The following is a 23,800-nucleotide window of genomic DNA, read 5'->3' as shown; positions in this document are numbered from 1 at the left end:
AACCTGTAACAGAGTCTGAAAACCTTAAACTACATCTTGGTGCTTGTTCTGATACTAATTCAGTCAAGTAAGATGGAGCTTGGCCGATTGAATGATTAAACATGACAGTTAAAATCTTAAATTCAATTCTAGCTTTGATAGGAAGTCAATGTAGTTGGAACAAAGCTTGTTTTGAACTGTCGTACTTGCTGAGTCTTAAAACGAGTTTGGCACACATGGTTTATATCTTCTGAACTTCACAGTGAGGAATACCATACAATATTGCATTGCAATAATCTATATGTGGAATGACCAGTGATAATACCAGAATTTCAGTAGCCTCTTTAGTAAGGTATTTTCTGATTTTTGTTTTTTTCTGAGATAATTAACCATTGCAGTCTGGCATTTTCTCTTGACATGATCCTTAAAACTAAGATTTTCATCTAAGAATGCCCCTAGGTACCTGATACGATGTACTGATTTCATTTTGTCACCGGCAATGTCAATTTCTGTTACTGAACATTTATCAAGTTGCTGCCTACTACCAAATAAGATGAATTCGGTTTTTGACGTGTTCATTTTAAGTTTGTTTTGTTTCATCCAGTTATCAATGGTGAATGCACAGCTTTCCAGTTCTTGAATAGCCTATTTCTCCTTTTCAACTGAAGATGGTCAAAAGCGCTTCTTCAGCAAAACCATACACTAATATTTATTTGGTAACAACATTAAATAGAGTTCCTGCATAAGTGAGATAGAGCCAGGAGCTTAAACAGCTACCCTGGGGATTGCTACACTGTAATGGGCATGGAGTTGAAACTGCAATTTCTACACTTACACTACAATATAGTTGATGATAAACTTTTCAAACATAAAACTGAGTGATCTGGGATAAGAAACAACAAAGTAATTAAGAAAAATCATAGTAAAAACATTGTTTTAACTCTTGAAGCCACATTGTGTACTTGATATTTGGTTACAATGTGTACTGTCACAATATCTAAGTCAAGGCTGAAATGAATCATATGATGTCATGAACTAGGTCAAAATAAAGAAAACCTTTATCGTGACATTTTACAAGTAAACTTGATGCCCAAGGGCAACATGTCAAGCTCACCTTTGACCCCGAACTGTGACATTGACGTTTGAGATAGGAACCTGGGGTTTGCACATGACAATCCATCTTGTTGAGTTAAACATTCAAGCCAAATATAAACAAGATTCCTCAATGCATGTCAAAGTTATGGGCCGGACAAGATCTGACATGACCTTTGACCTCCAACTGTGACCTTGACCTTTGAGATAAGAACCTGGGACACTCCGTCTCACTGAGATTAACATTCATGCCAAGTATTAAAACAAGATTGCTTCATGCATGTCAAAATTAAGGTCCAGACAAACAAATCCGGACGGATGTCCCACCGAAATGAAGGAGGGGTCCATTTCTTTTGTTATTTTCTTTTGTTTGAATAGAGGGCCCTGGCCCTATAATCTATTGTTAATGGATTGAAGCTATTGTTCTCTTTTGTTCTCTTTACTGTTAGATGGCCGTCTTTCATTTATGTTGCTCGGACGGACGGATGGACGCATGCACACACACATACACAAAACAGCCATTTGGATGACTATCTCTTCATTTCCACAAGCAGGCTCGACAAAAAGAGCTCTGCCTAATGAAGCATATGCCCCATTTGAGTACAGGGCAGTAAAAGTAGGCAGGATAAATTACTTTGGATGTGTGTGGGGGTGAGTTGGGGAAAAACTAGGATTACTTGAGCTGGTGTGTGGGGTGTGAATGAGGGATACTAAGACATAATCAAGAAACTAAATATGGTATCAAGAAACTGAACTTAAAGAAAGTTCAAATCAAACAAGGCGGCAGAAGTTGTTGAGGAGATTTTCCCCTGATCTTGAACTGTGAGCCACTGACCACAGAATTACTGGTAGTAGGGATCTTCCTTATATTGTACTTAAGTAATTCTTTGAAGTTGGAAAGTCATAGCTATTATACTTTCTTATTGGCTGGAAGTGAAAAAAAACACCAGAAACTAAGTCAAGCCCCTGTCACCTTGCCCTCAGAGCCACTGATCCTAAAATCAACAAAGATCTTCCTCTACTAGCATTAACTCAACATATAAAATATGAAAGCTGTAGCTATCATACTTTATGACTTACAGTCCAGGAACCAGTTTCAGTCTCCTGGATGACCTACTGACCCCAAAGGTCAGGTCCCTGTGACCTTGACCTTGACTCAATGACAGACTTTTCTCTATTTCTACTTAACTGCCTCTGTAGCCTAGTGGTAAGCACCAGCTTCGACTGTGGGAGGTCGTGGGTTTGCTCACTGACTGTGTCATACCAAAGACATAAAAAATGATAGTAGTAGCCTCCTCGCTTGGCACTCACCTTTAAGGACAGTACTAGGACTGGTCAGCCCGGTGTCAGTTTAATGAGACTGGGTGGAGTATCACTTATAGAGCCTCTGTCCTACATATAAATGTTTAAATTTTGTGGTTTTTAAGTCAGTAAAGAAATTTCATACTTTTGTAAGATACTGTTCATCTGCAAGCGAAACAGTCTTCAACTTCAAAAAAGTAGCTGGGGAGAAAAGTCATGCCATATGAAAAGAAAAATATATAATAATTATTATAAACATTTCAACCAATGCATGTCTAAGTTACTTATCAGATGTTATATGATATGTTCAAATAAAATTTCTTTTGAGATGTTTTGACAACTCAAACAAAAACAAACTGTATCATGTATGTGCAAAAGAGGGCTTCTCACATTTCCTAACATAATCATTCATTTGACCTTGAATTATATGGAGGTAAACTTCTGCACAAAGCTTAAGATCTAACAAAATCATTGACTTCTACATTCGTTTGAAACATCTGTATATATTTCTTCATTATTATTAATGTCACAACATTTTTGCATTTTCAAAAGTGGAGATGCATTTTTCAGTCAGAAAACCCTGCAAAAAGGTTGTTTTGTCATTCTTTTGAAATATTGTAAAATCAGTATCATCATGATGCCAATCAGACAACACTAATTTTCTGGATTTAGAGGTTCATTTTTTAAACAAAATCCATAGAAACAACTAAAATTTGAAATTCACAATCAAAGGAAATGGCAGACGTTAGGCAACAAGGTTTTATGTCAATGAAATTAAATTATTTTACAGCACATGTACCTATTTTGAAGTCAAGGTATTACAAAATATCAATTCATTTTTTTGCATGTTGTCTGTTAGTCTTTGTTCAGATCCTGTGTTTTGTTCACAGATAACTCTTAAGGCTATTTAAATTTTGTGTAATTATTATCCCTTTTCTCCTCAAAACATAGGTAAGTCAGAGCCAAAAAAGATCAGTCAGAATATATAAAAGAAGTTCATGAAAAAAAAAAAGATTATCTAGTCTGTAGCAGGAATAGTTGTCTGTTTGCCTTTAAAAATAAACATCTTGCAAAGATATTACTTTCCAGTTTGCCAACATTTTATTAAGAAGTATATTTACTGTCTCACTGCACAGCCCATTTTATCTCAAGAATGAAAACTTTAAAACAGCTCCTGTTTGAGCACGCACCCATATTGAAGAACATTTGAACTATTTCAACAGTTGCTGGATTTTAGTGTATCCTCAGTACATAAGGATAAAATAGTAAAATGGCAGATTGTGTTTCTGGAAAGATTTTATTTGAAGAAAACGAAAGGAACCAACCCAAAAAAAACTGTGACTCCTGTGAACAAGATGGGAAGTCCATACCTGCTGTGGGATTTTGTGTGGACTGCCAGAACTATTTATGTGATCAGTGTTTTCAGTATCATTGTATGCCACGTCCCATGAGGCATCACAGATTGTTAGATGAAAAGGAAATGCCAAAAAAAAAAGTGGCAAGGAGTTTGTCAGAAGTTTGCCAAAAACATGAAGGGGAGACAATGAAATTTTACTGTAAAACTCATGAAGAAGTTGGTTGTAATTCTTGTATGGTTATTGAACATAAACCCTGCCAAGAAATATGCAGTTTGGCTGATATTGCTAAAGGCGTAGAAACTTCTGATCAATATAGAAGTCTTTGTGACCAAATCAGTGCTACAAAAAGAGAGCTTGAAGACCAGATTAGAGTTGCCCATGAAAACATTGAAATAAGTAAATCATGCAGAGAAACAGCAATTAGCAGTATAGATGAATTTCAAGAGAAAATGCTTGAGAAACTTAAATCACTTAGAAATGAAATAATGAAAGAAGCTGAAGAAAAAGAGAGAAAAGAAACCATTAAAATAGAACAAGTAGTCAAAGCAGCAAATAAAACAAAGGAAGAACTGCAAGATTTATCAACCAACATGGAAATACTTGAAGCAACTAAACAAAGCAAACAGTTGTTTGTCGCTATGAAAAAAGTTGACAAGCAACATCAAGCTTTGGTGAAAAAGTTGGAAGACATGAAAAAAGAAAATAAAGTTGAAAGTTATTCATTCATTCCAAATGAACTTTTGTCAAATATGTTCCAGAATATTGATGCAGTAGGTGAACTATGCATTCATGAAGCCGACAATTCATCTGAAGCACTGCAAAGTTCTTACAGTTATTATCTTGAATATGGATTCCCAAAAGTACTGGTGACACCAGACGATTATTTTCTTTTTACTGACCGCATATTTAATGACATTTACTTAATGGAAGAAGACGAAATCATTGCAAAGAAACGGCTAACATCATGCCCATGGGATATAGCACTGACTGAAGAAAATGACTTTGCAGTCACATTCCCAAATGAAAGGAAAATCAAAATCCTTGCAGTTGCTGATCAAGAAATCATAGAAAGTAAAGAAATGAAAGTAAATGCAAGATGTGAAGGCATAGCGTATGCAGAAAACACATTACTCGTGGCTTGTTCAAATCCACCATCAGTGATTGTACTGGATATATCCAGCAAGATCATTCGAACCATTTCAGAAGATGAAAATGGTTGCCTGTTGTTCAAACAGCCAGCTTATATAGCATATAACAGAAAAAGAAAACTTATTTGTGTGACAGATAGACAGAGTGACAGTATACATATACTTACAATGGAAGGAAAATTAGATAAGGTTTTCAAACTGGAGGAAGTCAAAATGCCTCTTTCAATTGCTTTTTGCCAAGAAAAAGATGAAGAAAAAAAGGAAGATACAGATGAAGATAAAGATGTATGCTTAGGACTTGTTGACTTTAAAAGCAATGCTGGACATGTATTCAACATACACACTGGTAAGTTAGAGTCAAAAATGTTAGACATAAGTAATTCAGACGACCTACATTTCTGTAAAATTACAGACTTCAAAATTTCACATTCTAAAGTGTGGACAACTGGGTTTATGACAATAAAAACTTAAGGATGTACGAGCGTTTTTTTCTTTTCAGGATATCCGCCATTTTGAAAAATGTTTCTACGAATATTGCTTTCTGACAAAAGTTTTGCCAAAAATTAATGATAGATAATTAAAATATGGCTAATAATGTACCATTTAACTAAACAGATTCTACTTTTTGCCAAAAAAAAATTTTTTCACCCTTATTTTTGGCTGGTAATTGCCCTAAAATTGACATAAGATTTACAATGGGGTAGGTAATGTCAAATATCTATTAAAGTAGATCAGGTTTGGTTTTAAAATTTTCCTGACTGATACATATAATGATAAGCTATAATTAATAATAATAATAATAATAATAATAATAATAATAATAATAATAAAGACTTTATTTATAGAGGCAACACAGTAAGGTCTAGCCCAATCTTCCCTATGAGCCTCATACAAAATATATTTACAATGGTACAAAATGAAACAAAACAGAGGTTGTTAATGATAATCACATGGTATTTTATTAAAGAGAGACCAAAAACAAGCTTTATAATAGATGAAGAGATGCTTCATGACAAATTTTTAAACAAAGGAAATAGATATAAACATAACATCTCACAATTTTGATGACTACAAAACAACAACATAATAAAGTCATCATAGACAAAATTTGGAATAATTACTTTACAAAAATTTGAATATGACACTTTAATATTATTGCTTATGAACTTTGACCTATAGAAGACATTCTCCAATGACTTATGTATTTACTTTTAAAGCTTGCAAGACATTCTGCCTGACGGCCATCATTTGGCAATGTATTCCAGATTTTTGCTCCAGAGTATTCAAAGCTTTTTCGAAAAAATTCTAAGTTTGGTTTAGGGGGATACAGTTGATCTCAGACTATGTTTGTGAATAGTATGGGTGTGGGTAAATTTATCTTGTAGGTATTGAGGGCATATATTGTTGACAGACTTATAAACCATAATTGACTGTTTGTATTTGACTCGCTCTGGGAATTTTATCCAGTTTAGTTTAATAAACAGTTCCTCAGAGGGTGCATCAAATTTTGTGTCCAGGATAAGCCTAGCCGCTCTCTTCTGAAATTTGTTTTTGAGGAGATAAAGTTTTGAATTACATTTTTTTAGAACATTATTAATATGATCTTTCCAATTTAAATTTCTGTCAACTTGCACACCTAGTAGTCTTTCAGAACTAGAGAAGTCAATGGGTGCACTGCCAAGGTGCAGGGTGTTACAGTCACTTGAATTGTGTCTGTTTGTCGGACAAACAGTCATAGCCTTTGATTTTTTGGCATTTAATGACATGGAGTTATTTTGACACCACAGATTAACACTGTCAAACTTGTGCATTCTGCAGTGCTGTTTGTTCTTCATGATAATTTTTTTAAGTGTTTCCAGTGGCAGTTAGAGTAGTATCATCAGTAAATAGATCAGTAAAGATTTTTTTTATTGCCTGTGGGAGCCCATTAATATAAAGAATGAATAGTAGAGGCCCTAACACAGATCCTTGCGGAACACCTGATTTAATATGACCAGCCTCTGACAGTTTTCCCGAGACACATACCTTTTGGTATCTGTCAGACAAATAAGATTTAAACCAGGATTGCAGAGAGTTCTGACTAATGTTAAATGATTTTAATTTCTCTAGTAGAACCGAGTGATTCACTAAATCAAATGCCTTTGAAAGGTCTAAGAATACAGTTCCTATACATTTACCTTCATTTATAGCATTTATCCATCTGTCTACTATTTGAATTAAAGCTGCTTCAAATGAGTGATTTTCCCTGAAGCCAGATTGGTATTGTAATTGTATACTGAGTTATTTGGCTCAAGATGCTTTTTCAAATGAACTGAGACATGGCGTTCAATGATTTTAGACAAAATTGGGAGTAGAGAGATGGGTCTATAATTATTTATGTCACACTTTGAACCTTTTTTATGGATGGGTGTGATTTTTGCCCTTTTAAACTGATCTGGAAAAATATGTTTAGAAATGCTTAGATTAATGATATATGTGACAGGTTTTGATATAATATCTGTTGTCATTTTCAGAAATTTGGCCACAAGACCATCCAACCCTGTGGCTTTATTAACATCAAGATTAAGTAGTTGTGCTCTTACATAATTGAAATAAAAGTTTTTAAGATAGCACATCATATTATCTAGAACAAAAAATACAAAATTCACCAATTTTTAACAGTTTTTTCTTAATAAATCTCTTAGATGCACAGTGACCCCCAACTTTTTTTCTTTTCATTTTGAAGCATTTTTGTGGGTCATTAAAGCTGCAAAATATTTTGAAAATCTTAACGTCAGATTTTTTTTTGTAAATCGAAATATGTTTTTTCCATTGACAATAAAGTGGGTGGGGTAATTATGTCAATACGTAAAAATGAAAGAGAATTGTTAGTGACATTTATGTTTATATAATACTGGCATCACCATGTATTCTTATTAACCTGTACATCTGAAATCCCTATAACATTAAGTGGGATATTATATGTTTTATAAAGTACCACCATTTTTCTAATTTTGCAAAATTTCAGAAATGCTTAAGCAGTGGGTGAAGAAAATGCCGTATAAAATTAAAACAAGTTCGGTGACCTATGTTTTTTCTTCTCTTGTTTATCTTGAACCAATATTCTTCAAGCTCACAGAGTATGAAAAAATTCTTACCGTTAGAAAAAATTTGCTCCTACATCCTTAAATGTATATTGATGTTACTACTAATGTATTTTTTCCTTTAATAATGTTGTTTGTTCAATGTATATACCAGTGTATTCTTAAATGGTATCAGACAATTTTAGTTTTAACATATAGATATATATTATGGAAGCTATTTTTGATTTTATCCTATTTCCAATTGTGTATATATTAAAACTTTATTTGACATTTTTTAGAATTGACTCCAAGATCCTTTAATAGGCACTTCTCCAGATAATGATTTGTGTCAGTTTTCTTTTCTGAATTTAGTCAGTACAAAAAAAAGACAAGAGGGCCATCATGGCCATAAGTCACTCACCTGACCTTGTCCTTTTGACATATATGTCACACAGTTTATCATGAAAGGTAATTGTGAAAATATTCATCCTGAAAATAACAGTTATAACCCATACAAGGAAACCAGACATAGTGAGCTGTGTGACTTTGACTTTGGAGATATGATCTTAACAAACACTGTCCCATCATGGTTTCTGAATAATGTTTTATATACAGACATATTTTTTACAGAAATGATTTAGTGTAAAGCAGTAAATCCCCTATCAAAGTATAAACCCATAATGTAAGTTTTCAGAGAAAATTGTATCTGAAGCTGTAGGTGAGGTCAGGTCCAGAAATTAATAAAAATTATTTAGGCAAAATTTTCATTATTTTTAATGTATTCTCTGACATTTTAATCTTCTCATGGGAACAAGAAACAGTTCTGCCAAATAACTTTGAAAACAGTCCTGCAGATTCAGAGGAGAAAATATTTTCAAATTTTTAAAAATGTAGGGAAAACTAGCTCTGCATCAACTGACAAATCAAGATGGTTTTAATGATATTCGAAGAACGTATCAAAATCAGGCCAGTGGTTGAGGAGATGGCATTTGCAGATTTTTCTTTTGTCTGCTCTGGTGGCAATGTTTTGACGACTCCAAATAATTAGTATAAACCTGGAAAGGGGTTTCCCATGACACACTAGTTGGAAACTGTTTCAATATTATGCCAGTAGTATCTGAGGATATTTATTGTTTCACAGTCTGCTGGTAATGTTTTTTAAATGAATCCAATGATCTGTACACATTTGAACATTTGTGTGAAATATTTTACAATTGTGCCAGCATTTTTTGACAGAAGGATTTTTAAAGTTTCCATTACATAATAATAGAGAAATGTCACCACACCCCTTGGCAGGTATTTTTACTGACAAATCAAATCATCTGAACAAGGATTCTAGGTCACCCAATGAAGATTTGTCAGAAATTATTTCGAAATCCGGCCAGCAGTTTCTGAAAAGAAGATACTAAAGTTTTTTTTTCTTTTCTGTTGCCATGGAATCTGAGTTTGAAATGGAATGGATTTCTTTGAACAACTTTGAAAGAGGACCACCCAAGGAAAATTCCTGTGAAGTTTTATCAAAATTGGCTTAGAAGGAGACGTCATCTGGACATTGAATGATCATAACAGCTCACATTGAGCTTTATGTGCTTAAGGTGAGCAAGAAATATTGGTGTGTCTTATGCCTATGCAATTTACTTTGGGGTGGCATGTAGAGTTACCTCTGTCCATGTGTCTGTTAATGCATGTGATGTTCATAATTATGTGTGTTCAGAAAATTGTGTCAGGCCAATAGCATTATTGTGCAAAACCCCAGATCCGTAGCCACACTAAGAGGTCACACTAGGTAATTTCTCTCAACTGGATAACTTTCTTGTGCATTCCTGCATATTCAAATAACTTGGCACAAACATTCTTTGTAACATGAAATCTTGCCACTTGAAAGACCCAGACCTATACCTCTAAGGTCACATTTAAATGTCAACTATTTGAAGTACCTTTTGGAGTCATTCACCATAACAAGAAGAGATGTCATGTACAAGACTCAGAAAGGTCACAGTCACATTTAAAGGTAAAACATTTAGGTAATTTGTCTTGTCCCTGTTCAATATAACAAGCAACATGTCCCTTACAAGATTTAGACACCTAGTTCAAAGGTCACAACCTTATTTAGTGTTCAGTCTAAATGTTCTATTGTCAAAGTGTCATTAATCTAAGGACAAACACTTTTGCATCCTAACATCACATAATGAGGAGGGACATAATTTTATTTTTATTTTTCTACACACTTATAATAGTGCTAGTTCTGTTTTTGTCTATTTATATATATTGTATTTGTTGTTGTTTTTTCAGTACCATTAATTTGTAATTAATTTGGGAAAATCTGCTGCATAGGACTAAACATTAATAAAAGTTAGTTGGACTCAATTTATTGAATTGTTTTGACACATGGCCAGCTTTCTGATTTAATAACAGTCCATAGGTTACTAGTTCTACCCTAATGCAAGTTGGCTATCTCTGTGATTTTTAGCTGGACTATTCTTTGAATAATCCAGCTACTCTACTCACCCTGGTGTCGGCGTTACACCTTGGATAAAGTTTTGCATGCAAGTACATATGGCTATCATTTAAAGGGTATGATATAGCTTTGAAAGTTATTTTTTCTTTTTCTAGGTCAATTTCCAACCACACTTGGTTAAGTCCCATAACTCTGACATGTATTTTGGGCAAATTATGCCCCCTTTTGGACTCAGAAAATCCTGGTTAAAGTTTTGCTTGCAAGTTACAATCTCCAAAACAAATGCAGATATTAAATTGAAACTTCACATGTGTCTTTGGGGTTATAAAACTAGGTGATAGCATCAAGTCCCCATAACTCTGACATGCATTTTGGCCAAATTATGTCCCCTTTTGAACTTAAAACTTCATGCAAGTTTCCAAAACTAATGCAGATACTGGATTGAAACTCTATAGATATTTCAACATTTAGGGTAATATTCCTGCTTCTGGGACAATAATTTGAATAGTCGAGCATTGACTGTCTTACAGACAGCTCTTGTATGGTTTATACAAGTCCATGAACAGGCTCAATCAAACTGAGCCTGCAACATTGTCGTGTTGAGCGACCTGTGAAGTTTCCACTTTTCCCTATTTTATAAGTTGATTGAAAATCTGGATTTAACTAAATTACAATATTTCTCCCTCAGTAGAATTATGCTACATTTGATAGGATTATTTGAATGTAAACTCATAGATGTGTAATAATTAAAACTACAATTGTTTTAATTAAATGTAATGCTACACAAGTTGACGAAAAGATCTTTTCTATATCTATTTCAGTGCTTTATTGCTTTCATTTGTACTTATTCATAATTAATTTGGATGAAAGATGTATTTATTATGCAATATAGAATACACTAGAAAAACAGATTTTGTTTAATTTGTTTCTTTTTGTATACAAGTATATTTGTTAGAACCTGAAGAAACCATTATTCTTAATAACTATATTGCCCTGTGCTTTGTTCAGGATCAGAGAAGATCCACTGCAAGATATTATATCATTAATTGCTATTCTTCTGAATCTCAAAAATATTTAAAAGGTAGAACACAATAATTTTCACATATTTTAACATCTACATGTCTATATGAGTTTCTGTCATGAGAAATAAGTGTAAATGATACCAGTACTAAACCAACTTTATAATTTTAGTCAACTGTCAAAAATATGGATTTAAATGCCGGACTCAGAAACGTAGGACTCCTTAATTTTGAAACTATTCAAAATATGCATGTTTATTACATGCTTTACAGTGTTGAATTATTAGAGTGAAATATGTCTGGTATTTTCACAGTGAAAAATATCAAATATATTTTTTACTAGTAGGAAAATAAAAATGGGTAAATTTAGTTAAAACATAAAATAACTAGATGTGTGTCACTAGAACACAGGTGCCCCCCTCCTCATGGTTTTATGACTCAAGGTTAAACATTTCACAAACCTTTAAGATCTATTTATAATGTATTCTTTCTCATGTACATGTATATATGTTGACGCCCATATGTAAGATTGGTTTCCAAATATGTTTGCCTCGTAAAATAAAGTCATTATTATTATTATTTAATCATGTGTATTTTTCACTTAGTGAAGGACCATAACTCTGGCCTAGCTGAGTAAAATCAGTTTGATCTAAAAGTTGTAAATAAATTTTTAACTCCAGAAAAATGTATATGAAGAATGTTCTATTTGTATCCTACTCCCAAGTTTTCATGAAAATACCCTATTTAAGTTCTACATCTTGCCCTTATTTAGCTGAAACTATGGAGCAAATTTATTTTGTTGATCATTATTCAAATCTTCTTTGTAAATTTCATAATATATACTTATTTGTGCATGTATTGTAAACCTACAGTTAAGGTTTCACACTATGAATGCTAAAACATATATATTTCTATGGGAAATGAAAATGATACCTAGCCTGGTGTTTAAAGACAAAATGAGTCTGTTTTCCAATGTGTAATTTTCAACCTGACTTGCTGAAAATTGTTAAGTCAGAAATAACTTATAATGCATAAGTTTTTTTCTCAGGGAAAACCTTCGAACCCCAATCTCACTTAAACTTTGAATTTGATAGTCTTAGCATGCGGAGGAGATGGTTGTAATAAGACTGCTGTAACAGTAGTATGCACACTGAAAATAATGAAGATAAAAAAGCAAAAATTTTAACTTGAATGAAAATGTAACTGGACTATGGTAAGTGCTATGTACCTGTAGATAATGTTCATTATTGCTGAAAAGAGGCACAACATTACTTGTAATGAGATACCAAATATGAGACAAGAGGGCCATGAAGGCCCTAGATCACTAACCTGAGTTTAGTTGCTTGCTTGATCAAATTTCTTTGCTTAAACTTCATTAACAAAAACTAGGTGAGTAGGTCATGGTAAAGGTTATTCAAGATATTAACTATTGTAATCTGTTTAAAAATTAGTGGTCCAAATTTCTTTGCTGTAGCTTCAAAAACAAGAAAGTAGGTCAGTAGTTCAGGGTTAAGAATATTAAAGATGAGTACTGAAATCAGTATCAAAAGTTATAAACCTGGTCCAAATTTCTATGCTGTACCTTCAGAAACAAGAAGTAGGTCAGTAGGTCATGATTAAGACAATTCAAGATAAATATTGAAATCTGTATCAAACATTATGCTTGTGGTCCAAATTTCTTCGTCACTACTTCAAAAACAATAAGTCTATGTAAAACAAAGGACCCCCGGCGCGTGGCCTATATTGACCCTAGGGTCATGATTTGAACAATCTTGGTAGAGAACTACTACAGCAAAACACACATTAAATATCTAAGCTCTTGAAATTATTGTTTACGACAAGAAATTTTTTATAGGTTTTTCCCTGGGTACTAGTCTATTTAAACCATGTGCCCCCTGAGGCGGGGCCATATTTGACCCTAGGGGAATAATTTCAACAATTATGGTAGAGGACCACTAGATGATGCTACACACCAAATATCAAAGGGCTAGGCCTTGTGGTTTTGGACAAGAAGATTTTTATAGTTTTTCCCTATATAAGTCTACATAAACAATGTGACCCCCGGCCTTATTTGTCCCTAGGAGGATAATCTGAATAAACTTGGAAGAGGACTACTAGATGATGCTACATATCAAATATCAAAGCCCTAGGCCCTGTGGTTTTGGCCAAGAAGATTTTTATAGTTTTTCCCTATATAAGTCTACATAAACAATGAGACCCCCGGCCTTATTTGTCCCTAGGAGGATAAATTGAATAAACTTGGAAGAGGACTACTAGATGATGCTACAAATATTAAATATCAAAGCCCTAGGCCCTGTGGTTTTGGCCAAGAAGATTTTCAAAGTTTTTCCCTATATAAGTCTATATAAACCATGTGACCCTAGGGAGATGATTTGAACAAACTTGGTAGAGAACCATTAGATGATGCTACATACCAAATACCAAAGCCCTAGGTCATGTGATTTTGGACAAGAAGATTTTCAAAGATGATCCCTATATAAGTCTAAATAAACCATGTGACTTCCAGGGCAGGGCCATATTTGACCCTTGGTGGATAACTTGATCAATCTTGTTAGAGGACCATTAGATGATGCTACATGTACATACCAAATTACAATGCTCGAGGACCTGTACTTCTGGACAAGAAGATTTTCAAAATTTCGTAAACCATGTGACCCCAGGGCGGGGCCATATTTGACCATAATGGGATAATTTGAACAATCTTGGTAGAGGACTACTAGATGATGCTACTTACCAAATATTAAAGCCCTATTTTCGGACAAGAAGATTTTTAAAGTGTTTCCTTTTGGTTGCCATGGCAATCAGAGTTCTGTTTGGAATTCAATTACTTGAACTATTTTTAAAGATGACCACACAAGGAACATCCCTGTGAAGTTACAACAAAATTGACCTTGTGGTTTAGGAGAAGATGTTGTTTAAAGGAAAGTGTGGAAGGACGGACGGCAGCCGGCCCGATGCCGGACGGTGAGTGATCACAGTAGCTCACCCTGAGCACAGGTGAGCTAAACATGTACATAGGTATGCAACATGAATTGTTTCACAGGAATATTCAGGAAGTTGTTATTGAAGAATTAATGCTGGATCTCCAAATAATGCTTTGCAATATCCTTATGATGGCCAGCACCTTTTAATACAATCTTGCCAGGCATACGTATGTTTTTGACAACATAGAAAAAGACGTCATTTGAACAGATTATGGTAGAGCGACTAACCCTGGTATCACAAACCAAATATCAAGGCTGTAGCTATTATAATGGATTCTGAGAAGATTTTCGAAGTTTCTTATGTATAAGCATATAGTATATACATCTCACACTCAGGGGCCTCCCCAACTCTGGCTCAAGGGCATTAATTTGAACAATTACGGCAGTCAAACCTCAAGATTACAAGCCAAATATCAAAGCTCTAGTTATTATTGCTTCAGAGAAGATTTTTAAAGTATCAAACTTAAACCCTATTTTAATCATAGTGATTCACATGTTCAATGACCCATAACCATTTGAACAAATTTGAAAGAGGGCTACCAAGAGATTGTTTGTGTAAAGTTTCATCAAAATTCTTTCAGTGGTTTTTGAGGATTTGTTATATGCATGCACAACAGACAATGGACTCAGCCTGATCACAATAGCACTTTGTGCTGAGGTGAGCTAAAAATCTGACCAGCACTTTGAACAACTTTGGAAGAGGACCACTCAAGGAACATCCATGCCAAGTTTCATCAAAATCCATTTAGTAGTTTTGGAGGAGATGTTGTTTAAACACAATTGTTGACGAGGGACGACTTGACGGACGGACAGACAATGGACACAGCTTGATCACAATACCTCATCATGACCACTCGTGTTCAGGTGAGCTAAAAACACTACCATTTTTTACTACATAAAATTATAGAAAAAACTCCATTGATCACTGATATTGTCCAGAAATTGTACATTGTCGGCATCAAAAATACATATTTTCTTACTAGAAGAATGATTTAAGAAATAATATATTTCATTTAGTGATTTGTTGCTGAATAAATCACTGTTTGGAGTTCAAATGTGAAGGAATCATATCACGAGGGCGCAGCCCGAGTGATGTAATAATACGCATCTGAACGACAAACAATGATTTTATTCGAGAGCAAATCACTAAATGAGATATATTATTTTGATTCTAACACATTACCAAGGACTTGAAAGTACATCCTTGAGGGCATTCATTAAATATTTGCCCGTTTTCAATAGGTTTCTTTTCCAGCGCGTAGCTATGCTGTTTAACGCTATGACGTAATAATTGTGACGTCAGAACAGTGAATTGTTGTATAATAATTCAATGTTTTCAGCCTTCGTTAGGAAAATGAATCGGATCCGATGTTAGAATTACATATAAATGTTTCATGGATATAGAAACAAAAATCATTGCTATTTTTATGGCTACAGACTGCTAAAGTTTTGTAAGGTAACAGACTGCTAAATTTTCATATGGTTACAGACTGCTAAATTTTTACCAGGTTACAGACTGCTAAAATTTTCTAAGGTAACAGACTGCTAAATTTTTATATGGTTACAGACTGCTAAATTTTCATATGGTTACAGACTGCTAAAATTTTCTAAGGTTACAGACTGCTAAATTGTCATATGGTTACAGACTGCTAAATGTTCATATGGTTACAGACTGCTAAATTTTTACCAGGTTACAGACTGCTAAATTTTTCTTAGGTTACAGACTACTAAATTTTTCTAAGGTTACAGACTGCTAAATGTTCTAAGGTAACAGACTGCTAAATTTTTCTAAGGTTAAAGACTGCTTAATTTTTCTAAGGTTATAGACTGCTAAAATTTTTATCAGGTTACAGACTATTAAAATTTTTATCAGGTTACAGACTGCTAAATTTTCATATGGTTACAGACTGCTAAACTTTTCTAAGGTTAAAGACTACTTAAATTTTTATCAGGTTACAGACTACTAAATTTTCCAAAGGTTACAGACTGCTAAATTTTTACCAGGTTACAGACTTCTAAAATTTTCTAAGGGTACAGACTACTAAAAATTTGTCTAAGGTTACAGACTACTAAAAATTTTTATCAAGTTACAGACTTCTAAATTTTCTAAGGTTATAGACTACTAAATTTTTTTATCAGGTTACAGACTACTAAATTTTTTGACAAAGAATAATTTGAGCAATCTTGTAAAATTAAATTATTTCAAAATTGGATGAAGATTTAGGAGATGATGTCTCTCTATTTTTAGCTCTTGCGGACCCTATGTTATAGATAGAGTTTATGAACTGAATTCTTCATGAAAAAAGAACTGATAGGGACTGACCGACCGAGGTTTCTTTTTCTCTTCAATTTCTCTTTCTGACATAGAGTGAAATCTACGTCTGACCAATCAGAATTGCAGAGTCAGTCATGCCGACGCTCTTCATTATGTCGAAAACTACAGCTACAGTCACCATGGACTTCAGGAATAAGAAGCCACACTTTTTGAAAAATAACTTGCTCTGATTATCCAAGCGGAATGGTTTGAACAATTTTGGAAGAAGACCACCCAAGCAACATCCATACCAAGTTTCATCAGCTTCCGTCAAACAAGTGGATTTGGTTTAAAATCTTAATCTGCTTTGTGACAGAAGCAGCTGAAAACTTGGTCGTGACAACCAGTACCCTATCTAGTTGGTTGCTTTTCCAGTGGGCAAATCCTTTTTACCGCAGCAATTTTACACAAAAATAAGTGAAAAATAATGCTCCATCATTCTGCAAACACAGACAATAACGGCTTGTTATTTTTTCTAAAATTTAATTAGAAAACAAAATGCACTAAAAAACGTCCATTTACAATTATCTGTATTTACCATACCACAAGTAATCATATGGACTTAACCATTTCTTTATTCCTAACATGTTATTTTTAGCTGCATATTCAAAAGTAAATGGATTCTGGTTCATTTTTTCTAAAAGCTCTTCTTCTTTATTTAACTGCTCCAGAGATTCCCTTGACACAATCCTCGCTTCAAACGGTAACATATCAATGACAACTTGTAGAATTGGCTTCACTTCTTCAAACTCTACTTCTCCACCCATTTCAAGAATAATTCGCCTTGCTCTAATTGGAGTAACATAAAACTTTATAGCGCCTTTTCCGCCGCCCATTCTGACCCCTTGACCTTTCTTCGTAACAGACTGCCACGGTGGATCAAAGCGCCAATATGCAAATGATTTTTTATCGTCCATTTTTCTAATGACTTGAAGACGTATGTTGTCAATGTGCTGCGGTTTCAAACGTCCACCTGCCAGAGCCTTCAATAGACAAACAATTACATTACTGTACGCCGTGTTAATTTGATTTTCACAATTTCTTTTTCCCCACCATTTGTGAAAAGGGTGATCTGCAGTTACTATCAAGCAATATCTATCACAGTGTAACCAATGACAAACACATATTCTTATTACTAGAATTGCAAAATAAAGAATGTTGCAAAAATGATCAACTTTATAGCGCCTGATTCCAATTTTGTGTGGAAGTAAAGAATACAGAGAACAAATGAAAGAAGTAATACCAGTGTCTCCACAGTACATTGAAGTTTTAGATTATTTATCTTATTTGGGTCTTGACACAATTTTTCAACAGTATTTCAGTCTAATGTGTAATGATGGACAACTGGCATAGTCTGCGCTTTTGGATTCTGTATCATTACTTGTTTGTGCTCTGCAATTAACTGACATACTTTCCACTGGAAAGGGGTAAGCTTAACCACTTCAGACCAATCTGACTATTTAATTATCATTTATTACAAACAATTTCATCAGTTTGATAGAGGTAACATTAAGATGGTACCTTGAAGCTTGATGTAAGATTCTTTCACTGGTTGTAGGTGCAGATGGGAATATCCAGCTCGAGGGTAACTGTTTTTGGCTGTAATGAGGCTCTGCTGAGTTACGGCTTAAATAGTTATCAGAGAGCTGGATATTTCCATCTGTACCTACCATCAGTGACTGAATCTTTTTTTGATGCCATTTCAACAAATAACAGTACAAATAAATTCAAACAAATGATTTTCTTATGGCACTTTTCTTATAGTAGAGTATTACCGGTATTAAGGCCTAAAAAATATTCTTTGTTTCCTGTAACATGCTAAAAAAAATTTGGGTAGGTACATTCGGAATGTTTTTTTTTCTTTAATTTTTATTTTATTCAGTGGGACTTTTCGGAAATTATCTTTGTACAAACAAGGGGGTTATGCCTTTAGAGCATCAGTAAAAGCATCAGTAAGTTGATTTCTAACATCACTGACCATGTTTAAAGCATACAAATATGTAAAAAATGCAGTTTTGTAACTTTTTGTCAAAAAGTTGAAAAAAATATTCTCCAAAGCCATAAAAACATTTAGGGTCGGGCCAAAATTTTAGGGTTGGTCAGGATACCGGAAACAAACAATTTTTTACACCTAACAAAGTGCATGAATTTTACATCCATAAACAGGAAATATGTCATGACATTTCGTAGACAAAAAACAACGTAATAGTTCCAGTTTTGTTTTATCATCTGTGGTTGAACTTTATGTTTTTTTCCGTTAAATGACTTTTTTTGAATCAAGAAACATGTTATAAGGAACGAAGAGAAACTATCAAGGTATTTAATCTTTGTCCTGTTTTACATAAAACATAATTATTACTACACAAATCTACTATGCAGATGTAGTTTGTTATACGTCATTTACAGCATGAGTGTCATCTTCAAAGCTCCAGATAAGCTTTTGGTGGAATTGGGTATTTACCCATCTCTTTTTGTCTGAATTGGTTATTGGAAATCTGAATTGGGTAAAAATAATATTATTACTAAGGCTTTTCAAAAGTAATTGGGTATTTGCTAAAACCAATTGGGTATTTCACCAATCTCGCACAAACAATTGATTTTTTTTTCTTGTGGCTAAACTGTACTGGATGAAACATGCTTAATGTTACAGAATATATCATTAACAAGGTTTGACTGTTTTTCTTCATGCCTGTAGGGAAGGTAAACATGTGTAGTTTAATTTATAGTTCTAATTATGTGTAATTTTAATCAATGATATTTTTTTCTCCAATCGTTTGTTTTCTGGGAAACTATCATTCCATCGTACTTTTGGCACTTTAAAGCAGCATGCCTCCAGATTTGGCTAAAAAATATAAATCTTTCTTTCAAATTGAAGTCTGGTCTTATTATGAACATTAGAATATGAATTTCGGTTTCTAAAATATTTTAAAAGTTTCAATTCAAGAAAGAAAGATGACCGCGTTGGGAATCCATAACCCCGGACCGCCGCGGCAATAAAGACATTTTCCCGTTGTCGTAACCAATAGCGCTAAAGCTGAAGTAGTGAATAATGGCTTCAAAATATAGATATTAATAATCGAGACAGTTTACATGGAGTAGAATCATGACAAATGCTTTTCGATTTTCATTGTAAAAAGTGGTAAAAACAGCAAATTCTCATGTGTTTCCGTAACATAAAGTTTGTCAGTATTTAAGTTTTAAAGCCTTCTAAAAAAATCTAGCATTTATTTTAAGATATCTAAAAATAGTAATTTTTTGTTGTTGTTGAACGATCTGGAGGCATGCTGCTTTAAATGCAGTAGGAGATCAATTAATCCACAATATGATGAATATCCCGAACAATATATTCACTGCAATATTGTGCTCTCCTGTAATATGTCGGCCAGTATCGGTTGCACTTTATTATCACAAACAGATAAACTGTTTTTGCTGAACAAAAAAATATCCTTCTATTTTGTTTGTCTGTGCTGCAACAATGTTTTCTGCGAAGTGGTCAGTTTATCGGCGTAATGTTTTTGTTTACAAAAGTTTCAAATACCACTGATCTGAGACTGAATGGTCCTGTGCCTTTTCCTATAAATAGATATCTGTTTTGCCGTAACATATTTTTTTTATGTATAACCAGAATGTCGTCTAGTGTTAAAGTCTCATACCCATTCTATAATATGGAAAATGAGATACGCTAGTGATTTTTAATGAATTGGGTAATAGGAATTTTAAATTGCTTGTCAGTATGCACACTATAAATTCAATTGGGTTTTCTGCAACTTTAATTGCGCAAATACGCAGCTTATCTGAAGCTCTGCATCTTGCACCCCAGGGTGTAAGATGGAGTTTTCCAGCACTGGTGAAATCACCAGAAATCCTAGTCTGGTATGCAAGAACAAGATTTCTACAACTGGCAGTCACATAACAAAAGCAGTTCATGCTAAAAAAAATTCTGTGCCATTTGGATGGCTTCATCACATTAAAGAATAGAATGATAAACCTGCTAGGAAAATGCTGTGAGAGGTAAGTGACTTATTTCTTTGAGCTTTTTTTTTTAAAACAAACAATGTAAAGCTACTTTTGTAACGTCTTAAAAAAGACAGTCTGAACTCATTATTAAATTGGACTGACCTGTATACCATATTCCCCATAAATGATTCTGTTGTGGGTCTGCTCAGGTCCTCTCATCAGTTCCAACCGTTTACTCATTTTGTAGTGGGCTCTAGTGGCTGACAATGGCTCTGGTATCTTTTCCATCATGCGTAACCTCATTCTTTCTGGATACTGTACATCTGAATGATAATATACACAATATATAGGAAATATGACAAATGCATGATGCATTTATAAACTGGCTCATTTATAATTTTAAGGTAGTAGCAGTTGAAAGTTGTATAAAATTTTTATAAATGTACATTCACACCTGTACCTAAGTATGTTATGACACATGCCCCATGAAAACCCTTGATAGACAGTGAATAATGTTTGTAACTCCCTAATAAAATAATTGGACATGGCAGTTCCAATAATGTGCACATACTAACTTTATGTTGATAATGTATACCAAGGTTTATTTCACTTTGATAGAAACTGTAGGGGTGGAGTATACTATATTCTAATTTAGTTGTTTTAAAACCCCAAAATAGGCTATTACTCCAGAAAATATGAACAGATTGGCACCTTTGCCCCATATTTTTGGTCAACTTGTAACTAATTTCATCTTTTTAAGCATTTTTAAACCAAATTTGGTAAGATTAGCATGTTTCTCATAGATTTTATGTTGTAAATTATCCTTCTTACTTGTAGCTTATTTACTTTTGTTAACATACACTTGTTTTATAGTCGGTTAAAAAAGCTCTTCAGAGCTTATGTTATTTGTAAATGTCTTGCCGACTCAAAATAAATCTTATCTTATCTTATCTTAGATAAGAAAATTCCTAAAAGTATGATCATGTCCACTTCATGCTAATGATGCCAACCAAATTCCATTTCAACTGGATGGAAATCGAAGGAGTAGAGGAAAGTTCAGTATAGTTTGACTTTACATCTTTTAAAAATAGTTTTTGTTTCTTTGGTTGTTGCACTTGTTACAATGAGGTCACTGATGAGATCAGTGATAAGGTCAGCAATTTGAGACAAAAAGTCCCTCTAGATTCAATATGGATCTTAAAACAGTGTAACAACGCTAACAATCTATTTTCATTTACTGTGCGGCTTGCTGAGAAACAGCAGTTATCTTCTGAGATGCTATTTATGAACTTAGAAATCAGCACTATGAATGTTGCAAATGTCAACTTGATACTTAGTTATGCATTTAACTTTAAGTGAAGATCATTATTTTATCTATTAACAGTTCAAAATTATCACTATAATACAAATATTTTTTATTTTTATAACTGGAAAAAGGTAAATATCTTTGTACAGGACAAAGATAAGACACTTACGATCATAGTTTGGTGGTTTCTTCAACTTCATAATACCCGCTGCTTGTACATAAACTGGAGATTGTACCTCTATAAAATACAAGGTGAGTAAGTTAAAAGAAATTTCTGAATTGATACTATTTTCCTCAACACAAATTCTTGTACCTCTGTAAAATACAAGTAAAGTTAATAAAGCTTAAAGGAAATGCCAGGATATAGTCTGAGGTTCTGAATTGATACTATTTTCTGAATTAAACCTCAAGACAAATTCTTTAATGAAACAATTATACCTTACTTATCATTTACAGATGATAATTGTATGTATAAATACCAATGAAGCATAAAATAAGTCAACTGGCACAGTAGAAAGGTAGATCTACAGTGACAGCTGCTTGTTAACCTTTACCCTGCTAAATTTCTAAAATGGACTGGTCCATCATTCAATTTGGGCAGTACCACTTACTATTCAAAAGGGTGCTCAATGAAAATTTACTGACTGAATAGCAAACAGTGCAGACCATGATCTGCCTGCACTGCTGATCTTGGTCTGCCTGGTCGTAATGGCAAAATCATTTTCCGCCAGCAGGGTTAGGATTAAAAATGAATGTTTCTATCAAAACAGGATAGTATTGTGTTTGCCAGTAGGTCTAATTATTATTTTTTAAAATGCTTGCAGATCAAAAAGTTTACTTTTACATTTTTAATGCAGCAAAACAGATCAAAATTAAATAGAGATACATGCATTTACACTGGATATGAGGTAGTTAAAGACATGACAAGTATTTAAATGTCATCAGACTGATGAGAGGGGTTTAAAGCTTATATAAAGTAAGTGCCCTATTAAACTTTTTTTGATAATTAAGGGCAAATGTTTACTTGCTATGTAGCCTTACTCATTTGGCTTATCGGGATGACTTATTTTATGATCTGATATTTCATAGTTGTCATCCCTCTAAGCCTTACCTGTATCTGCATTTTACTGTTAGGAAAATGAAGACATTAAAAATTAAAGAAAAGTCATGATATACTGATCAGACTTACTTGCTTTAATAAATAAAACATTAATATCCATGTAGAAACTTCAAATGAGTTGAATTTAATTCTTAATTTTAAATAAGAGACTTAAATCTTCGAAAATATGATGTGGCAGGTGCGAGGAGAAATCTACCTTGACATCGATTTAAATAAACAACAGACTGCCGATTTCACTTAATTGCACAGACAAAACATAAAATATACATTCATAAAACGTCAGCAACATAAATTCATTTTCAGAGATGTAATTATTACAAAAACTATGCACATGTACCAGAAAATGTTCCCAACAGATTTCAATTTGGGATTTCCTAACAGAAATAAGCAGAACAAGTTTGGACATGACGGGAGATGATTTCAAATGTTTGCTCTTGTATTTATCTCATTGTAGGCCTAGTTATGCTGCAAACTCGAGTTTTAACCTTTTTTACCAACAAAGTTACTTTTAGTTTCTTCCACTCTAAATTTTTATCACTATATTCTTTCTCTTTTAGATTTTGATGCGCAAAACGTCTACATTCCCACCAAGGGGTTTGACGTAAACGGCAGATAGATTTCACGAATTAGCCATATCTGTAAATATTATCACTTTCCTAGACCTGTTTATAAAACAAATG

At 33.6% G+C, this 23,800-nt stretch overlaps 2 protein-coding genes across 2 annotated transcripts; one reads left to right on the top strand and one right to left on the bottom strand.

Moving 5' to 3' along the window:
• The first annotated feature begins 3,643 nt into the window (after nt 1-3,643).
• On the top strand, nt 3,644-5,350 carry LOC123537093 (uncharacterized). Its single transcript, XM_045320654.2, has one exon. The coding sequence runs from the start codon at nt 3,644-3,646 to the stop codon at nt 5,348-5,350; it is 1,707 nt and encodes a 568-aa protein (XP_045176589.2).
• An 11,850-nt stretch (nt 5,351-17,200) lies between these two features.
• LOC123536681 (39S ribosomal protein L16, mitochondrial-like) lies at nt 17,201-23,235 on the bottom strand. Its single transcript, XM_053528461.1, has 4 exons — nt 23,190-23,235; nt 22,170-22,238; nt 20,857-21,017; nt 17,201-17,720 (listed from the first exon to the last, which is right to left on the bottom strand). Exons 1-4 carry the CDS (start codon nt 23,218-23,220, stop codon nt 17,262-17,264), a joined length of 720 nt encoding a protein of 239 aa, XP_053384436.1. The 5' UTR covers nt 23,221-23,235; the 3' UTR covers nt 17,201-17,261.
• Between the last annotated feature and the right edge of the window lie 565 nt (nt 23,236-23,800).

This window comes from Mercenaria mercenaria, chromosome 17, assembly GCF_021730395.1.
Source record: "Mercenaria mercenaria strain notata chromosome 17, MADL_Memer_1, whole genome shotgun sequence".
Lineage (NCBI taxonomy): Eukaryota > Metazoa > Mollusca > Bivalvia > Venerida > Veneridae > Mercenaria > Mercenaria mercenaria.
The sequence above is the reverse complement of the archived record's forward strand: the minus strand, read 5'-3'. Positions and strand labels throughout refer to the sequence as shown.